This window comes from Ipomoea triloba, chromosome 3, assembly GCF_003576645.1.
Source record: "Ipomoea triloba cultivar NCNSP0323 chromosome 3, ASM357664v1".
NCBI lineage: Eukaryota > Viridiplantae > Streptophyta > Magnoliopsida > Solanales > Convolvulaceae > Ipomoea > Ipomoea triloba.
This window is the reverse complement of record NC_044918.1, coordinates 28,605,249-28,617,711: the sequence shown is the minus strand read 5'-3', so window position 1 is coordinate 28,617,711 and position 12,463 is coordinate 28,605,249. Positions and strand designations below refer to the sequence as shown.

At 33.3% G+C, this 12,463-nt stretch overlaps 1 protein-coding gene across 1 annotated transcript; it reads left to right on the top strand.

Annotated features, from left to right (window-relative positions):
• Positions 1-1,666: 1,666 nt before the first annotated feature.
• On the top strand, positions 1,667-11,141 carry LOC116012721 (ethanolamine-phosphate cytidylyltransferase-like). Its single transcript, XM_031252364.1, has 11 exons — positions 1,667-1,824; positions 1,964-2,063; positions 2,596-3,025; positions 4,632-4,867; positions 6,769-6,947; positions 7,282-7,353; positions 8,122-8,189; positions 9,106-9,226; positions 9,651-9,716; positions 9,816-9,938; positions 10,625-11,141. The coding sequence occupies exons 3-11, from the start codon at positions 2,673-2,675 to the stop codon at positions 10,694-10,696; spliced, it is 1,290 nt and encodes a 429-aa protein (XP_031108224.1). The 5' UTR covers positions 1,667-1,824; positions 1,964-2,063; positions 2,596-2,672; the 3' UTR covers positions 10,697-11,141.
• The last annotated feature ends 1,322 nt before the right edge of the window (positions 11,142-12,463 follow it).

Below are 12,463 nucleotides of genomic sequence, written 5' to 3'. Positions count from 1 at the left end.
TTAATTAATAAATATTAGTATATATTAATATATTAATATTAAGAATAATATCATATACCATATTATCAATTATCAATTATATATCACCAATCACCCATCACCCATTAATATTAACAATGTTACCATATTATCATTATCATATTACCATAATAATATTATAGGATGGATAATTAATAAAATAATAAAATAATAAATAAATAAAATAAATGATTTTACCAAAATACCCCTAAGTTTTGGGGGGGAAATTTGGGAGGAGGAAATTGTTTTTATATATAATATAGATATAGATGTGAGATATTCACCCAATAACATTTAATTTGTTCAATCTCCGCAAATGTAAGGTAGTTTAGTTAGTCTTTTTAATGCATGTTTTTATTCAAATATGCTATTAACATATATCAATTTACTTTGTGCTAGTAATATTTAAACAATTTCTATTATTTTAGATATGCAAACTTTATCGTATTTATAAAATTTGTTTACACCATTTGTAGTATAATTTTTTTTAATAGATGCGATAATACTTAAGTTTGTCATTAGAATAATGCTAAAATTATACGGAGTAATAATTATATATGTATTTTACCTTTCACACTTTCAAACTTTGAATACAAATATGATTTATGTAGAGATAAATTTCTATATAGTAATAATAATGTTGAATTATTCTCAAAAGTAAGATGATGTAAAAAAAAAAATACATACAACAATAGTTGAATAGGTATGTATTATCTAAAAACTAATAGTGTGAATGAAGATTATACCGTTCATTTATGTTCATTTTTTTGTTACAATTTTTTTAATACATTGTGCTATAAGAGTTGTATTATACATTATTTTGGGCAAACATACCCCTAACGTTATAACATCCGTTATCTTTTCCACTATTATTACAATATACATACACACACATCCACCATATATTTTCTTATATATTTCAAGAATAATAACAACAACAACAACAACAACAACAACAACAACAACAATAATAATAATAATAATAATAATAATAATAATAATATACACATTATATATTGGAGTTATATGTAAGTTATTTCCTAAAATATAAATATCAAATTTATAACAATGTTTTACATTATTGTTGTTGTTATTATTATTATTATTATTTACAATAATATAAATATCTAAAATATAAATAAATCTAAGATTTTAATATAAAGTACTCCATCCGTCTCATTTTATGTGTCTAGTTCGATAAACAAGGTTTGATTGAATTTATTTTTAATCCAATATGTCAAAATATTAAGTTTAGTATTACTATTAGTATACAAAATTTATATATTTAGAAACTAAACTAAAAGTATTGTTAAACATAAAAAATTAATTTTAAAAATAAGTAAAAATACTAAAGAAAATAAACAAAGAAGAAATTCATTTTATACACATTGTAATTTCGTTACAACATTACAAAAAAATTGGACTCGCATCAAAACATAACAACTGATGTTTCTTTTCATAAAAGAAATAATGCTATTTTAAATCATGGTCCACGTAACTCTGTAAACCATAGTCTACTGTGTAATGATTGAAATATTTTGATATTAACTCAAATTTATTCTTTTTCGAATTGTCTGAATAAGAATCTATTTGAAACCTTTCGGCAAAATTTGGCCTGTCCAAAAATTTCCTCCACACAACGTTTATTTGTATGCGTAAAAGAATCTCGGATTCAGTACTTTGTCATAAAACTTGCAAAGAAAGAGGTTTGATAATTTGCCGTACATAAAATATATATACACAACACAAGCTTCTCCTTCACACGTCCACGTTTCTCTCCTTCGCCATTAAGGGAGAGGAAGAAAGGTAAAAGATTCGATCTGACACGCTTTTCCTCAGTCGAAGAATATGGTCTTCTTTCTAGTGTGGCGTTAACTTCAATGTTACATTGCACCATATGAATCATGCAGTTTTAATTTCTTTTATTCTTCGTTTCATCGCGCAGACATTATTGAGGTTTACTCACACCCATATAGCTCAGAGATCCCCGATTCATCTGTTTTCGAGGAATTCTCAATCCCATTTCCTCACCTTACAGCTTTCAGGTGTTGATCCTGTTTCCTTTTTTTTTGGTTGAGTTTCCATATTTGATTTTGAGATGTATTTTTGTTCTAATCCGCTACTAAGATTTAGTTTGGGGATTGATTTAATGATATTCTAAGCCGCAATTTGTTGTATGTTCGACGTTTGATGCTTTTATGGGTGCGGATTTATGTTAATAGTATGATCGTTTATGCAATGCCCAGATCTTAATTCCTATTTGTTCATTTTTTCGTGAGTTTTTTCCGGAGCTTCGTGTCTGCTGTGTTTTTCTCTCATTAGATTTGTTTTCCTGTCATTTTGGCTGCTGTGAGCTACATTTCACATTATTTTGCTAATTTTGTTTCAGATTTAATTCCTCCTAATTGCACTTTTTCTTCAATTTATCAATATTGCTGCTACTGTTATACTGTATCAAACTTTTTTGCTGATTTCTGGAGTTGTAGTAGACAGATTGACTTTTGTGTATACTTTGAGCAAGTCCAGCTGTGTAATCCACTTTACTTGTCTTTGACTCTTTCAATTTTCTAATTGCAGGCTCTTTCTTGCCTCTTTTAGTGAGAGAATAAAAGAGGCTTTCAAGGGCCTGAGAAAGGAGAAAAGGGTGGGGATCAATGGAATTTGAGAGCAATAGCTGGATCAGGGATGGGGGGTGTTACTACCCTCATCTGTTTGGTGGTATCATGCTTACGGCAGCCATACTTGGGCTGTCCACTAGCTACTTTGGCAGGATCTATGTTCCTACTTTACCCTACCTGTTACCTGATTTGAGTGTCTTTCACAAGAAAAAACGTGCGAAGAGACGTGTCCGTGTCTATATGGATGGGTGTTTTGATATGATGCATTATGGCCATGCCAATGCCTTGAGGCAAGCCAAGGCATTGGGAGATGAATTGATTGTTGGAGTTGTCAGTGATGAGGAAATTATAGTCAACAAAGGCCCCCCAGTTTTACCCATGGAAGAGAGGTATGAACACTGCATTTGTAGCTAATATATTGTTGCTCGTGTTTGTTAATTTTCTTCAAAATTTATTTTACTCCATATCTAAAAGTCTCTCATAGAAAGAAATATTAAAAAAAAAAGAAGTTTCCTTGCAAAGGTTTTTATTAGTATATGATTAATATCTTCTGAAGGTAGAAGTGAATCTGTAATATATTCAGATGGCTGGTGAACTACAATGTGGGCTGTCTCCTTAATGATGGATGTTCTCTGATTTTTGCTTGATGCTTTAAATTTTTATTGTCTCAATATGTGGTTTCTCTTTCCATTTTATAGCATGAAAATGATGTTTCTGCCTATATGTTGACCTATTCAATGTAAGTGTTGACATTAATCATGATGTCTAGGCTTCATCTCATATCTAGAAATATTTTAGAAGACAAAAATGAAGTGTTGCTGCTACAGTGTGATGTGTTTTCATGATATATAAAAGTGTCTCACAGAGTCACAGTCATATAGATCAGTTTTCAGAGTGATGCAACTTGTAGTGTACTTTCTGACACTATTGACACTGTTATCCGTCTAATATTACAATTTGGATTTTAAACTATATAGTTGTGACGTCCACAAACAAGAAAGACACACTGGATAGGTGGGCAGTTAAAAGAGAATATATACTTACTGGTGCCTACTAATTAGGGGAAAATGTGGGAACTAAATTGTAATGGTCCCAAATTTTATATAGAGTATGGACCAAAAATGGATGTGCAAAAGAGGTGAAAGAAAACTGAAAAGGGGAACTGACCATATTTTGTTGGAAGTAAAATGAGGCAGGTCTTTTACAAGCAGCTTCAACCGCTTCAAAGTTAAATGGAAAGGTGAACAGGAAAGTTAGTGGGAAGGGGAACAAAATCTTTCACTCACTCTCCTCCCAATCTCCTTTTCCTTCCTTGAACCCAAGACAGCCTTAGTCACTAGAGGAACTTGAATGTAGATTTTAGTTGCCTTTTATAGTTGTATATATTATGCTTTTAAGGGAAGCATTTGGGACATGGTCCTCAGCTGCTTTTAAACTCATCTCCCACTACATTCATGTTGTTGCTGCCATACCCTTGGCTTTGTGCTTAATGTGGAATGATCAAGTTACCAAACTTGCCATTGTGGATCAAACCACATGCTATAAGAATTTGTATCTTTGTGCCTAGTTACATTGCAACCCATCCTGGATAGAAGTTAAGAAATAGTAAGGACTTTGGACACTGACAAGTTCAAATTTCCTTTTGTTTTCATTGGTATTTGCTGATCTATGGTTTCCTGTGTTATAGAGAATAGTTTAAAGGCACGGGGATAAGTTGTTTAGTGCCTTTTATATCCCCAAGTCATACTTTTTATTTATAAAATGGAATTATCTCCGGGAAAAAAAAACTTTTATGCTTAATATCTGCAGTTTGATCTGTCTTAATTCTGCTCTTTATTTGGTACTTCAACATTTTTTTCACACTTGTTTCTTTAATTCTTATAAGCTGATAGTGCTTTTCATTGACAAATTTACTATTTAGTTTATGAAAAGTTCCTACGCAGATTATTCTTCATTCCCATGGTTTTCTGACATCTAATATTAGGTATTTTCCAGGTTGACTCTTGTTAGTGGTTTGAAGTGGGTGGATGAGGTCATTGCCAATGCTCCCTATGAAATCACAGAAGAGTTTATGCATCGCCTATTTAATGAGCACAAGATTGACTACATTATACATGGTGATGATCCCTGTCTCCTTCCTGATGGAAGTGATGCTTACGCCCTTGCTAAGAAAGCTGGTCGTTACAAGCAGATCAAACGCACTGAAGGTGTTTCCAGCACAGACATTGTAGGTACTATAATCTTCCTATTCTTTTTAGATGAAACTAGTTTTTACTTGGTGACGAAATCTTTTTTGCAGTATAAAATATACTAATATTCCCCAAATATTTGCAAGGTTTCTTTTACTAAACTTAACCCTTTCCTGGGTACTATGGAATGTAATTGTATGCTATCTTTGCTGATAACAATTATTTTGCTCTCTGCATTCAGTTAAACTGCAACGAAGACCTACTAGAAGTCCTTTTTTTTTTTGTAATTATTATTTTTTATTTTTATTCCCTTCATGTGAAAGGTGGCTCTTGTAAACCTCAAGACTATGATTCCACTTAAATGAACATTAGGTAAGAATTAGTACAGCTTTAGAGTTTAGACTTTAAGCTTCCCCTCATCCTGTCTAGTCAGCCTGAGTCATAATATTATTACAGACCAGAAGTTCTTCATATAAAATGCTTCACCATTTAAATAGAATATTGTATAATGCTGTAGAAAAACTATTGCTAACACAGCAATGGTGAGACGCAATACATGGAATGCAAACAAATGAGTTTGACAAGCATCTTCAATTTAAATAGTTGACCTTGCTTATTGGAAAAATGGGGATTTCTTTAGCTTATTATGCTTTTCTTGATAGTACTTCCAATGTCTCACAATGTCACAGGGAGCACTGCATTTTTATGCTGGTTCTTTTTCCAATCGGTTTAATGGAGTAAATAAATCATCTCCAGATAATTTGGCAATGTGTAATAATTAGCTCAAATTTCATCACAGATATTTCTGTAAGTTATTAAAAGAAATTGGTGCACTTTGTTTTCATGTTTTTATGTATGCTATTAGTGGGAATTATTTGGCTGTGAGGAGGGGATGGGGGAATTAAACCTGGTTACCAAGGTGTGTGATAGAGGAAATGGTGCTCATTGTTGAAGTGTTTTTAAGAATTAATGATAGAATAATGCTTTCAGGAACAGATGAATGTTGCATTTCTGTGTCTAATTTCATTTCTGATAATGAACTAATATCTTTTTAAGCTATAGTTGGAGGCTTGAAAGTAGGGGCTAAGGAGGTGAAAAGATGGAGAGAAGAGGTTATTGCTGAACTGCATTCTGAATAGTACTTTTGACGTTCTCTAACAGTGAATTTGAATTTGGTTGAATTTGACAAAAGTTAGCATAGGGTCTGTTTGCTTTAACAAGTAATTAAGGATTTACATTTCTAAATACTGCTAGGGAGTTTCATAGCTTATAGGTCTCTTGACACCACATCTCAACAGTCTTGATATGAAAATCATTGTAACTATACCAAGAAAAAGCATTGCGCATTTGGGTCTGTAGTATACCATGCGAGTGCCATTTTTATCTTATATCTTTTATATTTGAGAATGATTTATGCCTTGTTCCTTTTCTGATTTTTTTCTTTGTTTGGCCAATAATTTTGCTTGTGGGGATCATGTTGGTGTGCGGCTAACACGAACTTTATCCCATTTTTTGTTTCTTTTGATTTGCTGAACTTCCTTACTTTTAATGTTTTTATTGTTTCTTTTTGTCACATTATTTACATATTTATGTTGTTCTGTACATGGAGCACTCTAGAGTATCTAGAAATATATTGTTGTTAACTACTCCCTGCTTGCCATATTTATTGACCCTTTTGACTAGACATATATATTTAAGAAAAACTCAAATCAATTCATTTGACCTACTAGTTACTTTGGATAAAATATTCCAATAGTATCATCACTTAGAGAACTTTGCTTTCAAATTTCTTTTGAACTTCCATAGTGACTATCCATTTTTGGACAACTGAAAAAAAGGGGCCAATAAAAAGGGGGACAGAGGGGCTACAATTTTCATTTGTGTCATTCCCTTGAAAGACTTGTTATTGTTTGGTGTAACTTATATGAATCTAATTTCTTTAGGAAGGGTTCTATCTTCTATGAAGAATATGAAAAGTCAACAAGATTGCTTTGGATCATCTCAATCTGGTGAAGTTGATAATGTTGAGAATTTAAATCCTGTGAAAGATTGTGCTAAGGGTGGTCAGATATCACATTTTTTGCCCACATCTAGAAGAATAGTGCAATTTTCAAATGGCAAGGTACATCAAGTATACTCCTTAAATAGTACAGAAAACTACTATAGTTTATTTTTACTTTGTTTCTTTATAACTGGGGGTACAACATTGATATGGACATATGGTTTTGCTCACACATCATCTGTTTAAATCATGATTTGAAATAGGATACATGAATTAATAAAGGTAAAATTGCACTTTTTGTCCCTAAGTTATAGGGTAATTGTAGGATTTGTCCTACTTATTGGTCGTGCTCTCTTCTCGTCCCTAAACTATAATTGTAAGATTCGTCCCTACTTGTTAGCAACTTGTTTTTCTGGATGCTTTAACTGACTGGTCTAAATTTTTTTAATTTTAGGGGCCTGGGCCAAACGAACGTGTGGTTTACATTGATGGTGCATTTGACCTCTTCCATGCTGGTCATGTTGAGGTACATATAATTTATACTTTGACAATGGTAGCATTGAGCCCTTGATTAGTTGTTCTGCTGCTAATTCCTTCATCTATCTGCATGCATTTTGGTGTTCATAATTTCATATTAAATTATTGGTGTTATGGAATATATATTTAATATTTTAATATATAGAATCTCTATGGATTAGCAGTCTTAGGGATTTAGGTAGGTAGGCATATGGAAACTTGTTTCTTATTCGTAGTCTTCTAGCACCTATTTACAGGGCTTGTATTCTCTTTTCTATATGACAGTATAAGACAACATATTCAGAAATCTTCTCTTTACTTTCGTAACAATTGGGGACTGGAGCATTTCTTTAGAAATATTTCCTATTCAATATACATGCTAAGCACATCCTAGTGTTGAGGTTTGGTGGTATAGGCTTTAGAGCCAGGGACAGTGGCCCCCACTGAGCACTACTTACACAGTTACATTTGTAAGCACAAGTAAACGGACATTTTAAGTTCTGGCTATACTAAATATACCACATAAAATAGAGTTCTTTTATCTTAAATACGGCAATTGTAGTTTTTCTTGCGCTCTACTACATGGACTCCCAATCTCTACGCCCTGATGTGGCAAGAGATGATAAGTTATTTTCATCCTGTGGGTCCCAAGAAAAAATTGAGTGAGGGAGTAAAAGTAGGGAGTAGAACTTGGGAGCCCGAGTAGTATTGTCCATTTTTGTTTGTCTTTAGAAATGTTTTTGAGTAATCACAATAATTCTCCTCTTTTTTCTTTCAGATTCTTAGGAGTGCCAGGCAACTTGGAGATTTTCTTTTAGTTGGGATTTATGATGACAACACTGTCGGGTATGAAAATTTTCTTCTCTATGTAGTACAGAAATGGGAAACAGGGACACAGGACACAGAAAAAGGGCAATTATAAACAATGTAGGACCCAAAATGCAGGGGAAAGGTGTAAATATTAAAAATATAGGGATATGTTTGCAAATATTTTTCTTAAATATGCATAAATATTAATTCTCTACTAGTTCTATAATTAAAAGTTGTTAAGAGTCCACATTGAAAATATAAGAGAACACATATGGGTTTATAAGGCCATGGGTTACACTAGCCGTGACTAGCTAATTGATTGGATTCAATCTTTTAGTGTGGTTTGGCCCATGTGCATTATAGCCTAGTTGAGTGATCTTGGTCTGATCTTAGATTATAACAAAAGTAATATACTATAAAGGGTATATGCACTATAAAAAAATATAGGGTTATATAAGAGTAAAGAGTCCGAAAAAGGAATAAGAATTTGTGTTTCTTTTGACCCTAACTTTTATTTATTTATTTGTTTATTATTCTAGCTAGACCACTGAAACACATTACCTTTTAGGAAACAGCATTTCTGAATGTTTTTGAATATGGAATCTGCCCCAAAACATTTTGGGTCAGTTTTTGTGAGTTTCCAAGAGGGAAATGTGCCTGAAACATGGAAAGCTCCCCCTTGAAACCTTTTGTGCTTAGGTATTTCTTCTGTTGCACTGACAATTATCCAAATCAATTTTTAGCTATAAAACAATGAGTTGAGCAGCACATTTTGTCTGGCTTGTTTCATGTTCTTTGAACAAACTTATACCAGGTGCTTCATACTTTTGATGTCCCATGATCTATAGTGATGGTGAAATTACCATAATCTTGTCCTATGGGTATATACATATGACCATGTTTCCAAATATCAAATAACAGACTGAGAAAGATTAGTGTTTCTTGCTTGCAGTGGAGTTCGAGGAACACAGTATCCACTTATGAATTTGCACGAACGAAGTCTTAGTGTCCTGGCTTCCCGTTATGTTGATGAAGTTATTATAGGTGCCCCTTGGGAAATTACTAAGGATATGGTATGCTTTACATCCACTTAATCCAAAAATCTTGCTTCTTGTTAAGTAAACTCTTTATGCATACTTTTCCTCATGGATCTGATGGTGATTATATGCCATTGTTACTAAGAATATACACTAAACTCATGCAAATGACTCTTATAGTTTCTTAGCGTCTCAAAATATTTAGATTCTCTTCATAAGAATAGTTTTATTTATTCCAAGTTGATATTATGCTACAAACATGTACTCATATTCCTCGAGTGTTGTTGGATGCGGATGATATGTTGGGAGTGTATCATAACATCCTTGATGTTAACTTGTCATTCTGATAATAATTATTAAAAATTATTCCTGCTTTCTTTTCTGAACAATGCCTTGTGCCATTGCAATGTTCTTCCGATTATTAAATTCTTTGCACCATTATAATTTTTTTGTGGATCAGATAACAACATTTAACATATCGCTTGTTGTGCATGGCACTGTTTCCGAAAGCAACTCTTTGTCAAAAGTAAGTCTGCATGCTCTACTCACTATTATCCTTCAGTGTTTATCCATTTTTGCGTACAAATTATAGAACCAGTTTCCTAAAATGTTATGCATGAAACAGGATACCTGTGATCCTTATGCTGTTCCTAAAAGCATGGGAATCTTCAGAATAATTCAGAGCCCCAAAGATATTACCACCACTTCAGTTGGCCAAAGGATCATTGCCAATCATGAGATCTATGTGGTATGTGGTGTTCCGCTTTTCAATTCTTGCGTGCTAAGTTAATTTTTTTTAATAAGGTCATTCTTACATTTTGGGATCTCATTCTATACTTGGTTACAACTTTGTGTAACCTAGCATAAAGTAAAATATGCTTGTAAGTGTAGCTAGCTGTCAATTTGGCAAACAGTTTGAATTTTCAATCATCAATAAGTTATGCTAAATGTAGAAACTAGATCAGGCCGGCCCTGTATTTCTATTGAGCGAGGCACTGTTCTTTCTTCACTAGGACTTTAAAAAACAGTTGGAGGGATGGGGAAAGCCCCAGTAAGGTCCTTTGCTTTAGAGTTAATTAAGGGTCATCGTCTGCTTGTTTCACATGTGATCAAACATACAGTGATAGGGGGTAATCACAGCTAAGATGGCTAAGGATACAAACTTATAACCACAGGGTCACAAGTTCGAATCTCAGCCCTCTTGGTTTGAGCCGTTCAGCTATGGGCAATCGAGACTGGTTTACCTCCTTGTGGTCCTTTGCCGGCTAGGGTCACAAGGCGGGGTTCACCCAGTGCATACTCTCGGGTAGTGGCTGTGGGTTTCCCCTCGTCACCCAAAAAAAAACATATAGTGATAGTTGCATGTGAAAGTCACCCGATCGTCATGAATAACATGCTGGAAGACTGGAGCTAATGTCTTTATACCTTGTGCAGAAACGGAATGCCAAGAAAGAAGCAAGTGAGAAGAAATACTATGCAGAGAAGAAATACGTCTCAGGTGACTAGAAGCATATGATATGATGGTTTCTTGGAACTAACTTGCATTCTAGGAGCAGTTGCTCCAAATTGAGCTAGTACTTCGTGTACCATTGTGTGTTCAAAGAATATATGAAGGTGGGGGCCTCATATAGTCATATTTAGGGAAGGGTATCACTGCATCACCCAAGTTTTTATATTATCTTCAGGTTTTTGTTATAATCCCCCCTCTCAAATACCGGTACTGTAAGCTAGTTTCCTAACATCATGCCTTCCTATTCTTTATGTAATAGTAAAGTAAAATGTTGTAGTCCATAGCTTAATTGTGTTTCTCATTCAATTTTGTGCATCTTTTTCTAGTAGTTAAAACATTTATGTCTAGGAACACTTGCACTTTGAAACATCCAATCTTTCATATGATGATTTAGCTGTGAATGCAAACTCATATCATTTATAGATGATTTTTTCATTAAAATGTACTGAATGCGTGTGGTTACTTGTCTGAGTTTGAAGGAACTCTACAGAAACAATCATTATACCGCAGATCATGGTTCACATTGGAATGTAAACAATTACATTTTTAGTGTACTATATGTTCATTTTTAGTTATCTTTATGTTTATTTTTAGTATATTATTTAAAAATAAATCTATAATATATTAAAACTGAAATTTCAGTAATATTAAAAATAAACACTTATAAGTAGTTCACTTTGTAATGGGACGATGGTCCACTATATAATTTGCCTTATGCAAAACTTTGGATGTCCGAGTGTTGAATTTGAGTATAGTTTTTGGAGATATTGGTAACGGCCCAATAATTGGGATCCGGGGTCTGAGAGTGCATTAACCCAAGTAGCTCAAAAAGAGTTCCAAATTTGGAGCTTGTCGCCGGGTTTAAAATGATGGGCTTTGACTTAGTCTTGTGGCCTACCATGAGTTTAGCCTAAGTGGTTGAGATTTCTTTTGTATATATTAGTCATGTGTAGTTATTACAGGATCATGTCTTATTCTCTTACAAGACATCACTTACCATATTCAATATCATTTACACATTCATGTTCATTTCTTACAATACATTTTTTGTAATTTCATTCATCAGTCAAGGAAATATTAATTCAATTACATTATTCTTACTATTTTCATTCATTATTATATTTTATGCGAGCTTATTGATCCGTATAATTACATACACGATCAATTTTCTCTATCATTGGTGCTTTCATTGAGAGTCCAACAAAATCAACCATCACATTCACAGATGCCGGTGTCGAGGTCCTCTCTCACAGATTCAAATTTGCTTGCTAATTTCACACAAGAACCTTCGACAATATTGGGTTTGGAGGGCCATTTACATTAGGCATGCTTAATCACAAGCATGTATTGATAAAGTTTGATCATGAAGAGATTTTCAGCATTGTTGGCTACGTTAAATTGTGCTCAATCCAAGGCTTTGTCATGAAGATATTCACGCAGTACCAGATTATTTGCAGGAGAGCCATACGAATTACTATGCCTGCCTAAAGTACCACTTTTTTTTTTTGCCCAAAGTACCACTTTGTTTACTACCTTTCGAATTATTGTTTATAACTTGTTGGCTAACCACCGGATTATTATTATTGAGCACTAGCCAAATGGGACACTAAATTATTTATTATCTCAAAGTTAAATATAATAGTCAATCCATTTCCTTTTAAAAAAATAATAATAAATTTTTTTTGGAACAAAAAATAAAAAATAAAATAATAATTATAATAGTCAATCCATTGTTGCAATTGTGCACGCGGACCTTAACCTTG

What these genes read in the sequence shown, in the direction of transcription:
- LOC116012721 (XM_031252364.1), top strand. Translation starts at nt 2,673, where the DNA reads ATGGAATTTGAGAGCAATAGCTGGATCAGGGATGGGGGGTGTTACTAC. An exon ending in TTCCAGCACAGACATTGTAG is followed by an intron (nt 4,868 to 6,768) that starts GTACTATAATCT and finishes TAATTTCTTTAG; the next exon opens with GAAGGGTTCTATCTTCTATG. An exon ending in TGCAATTTTCAAATGGCAAG is followed by an intron (nt 6,948 to 7,281) that starts GTACATCAAGTA and finishes TTTTAATTTTAG; the next exon opens with GGGCCTGGGCCAAACGAACG.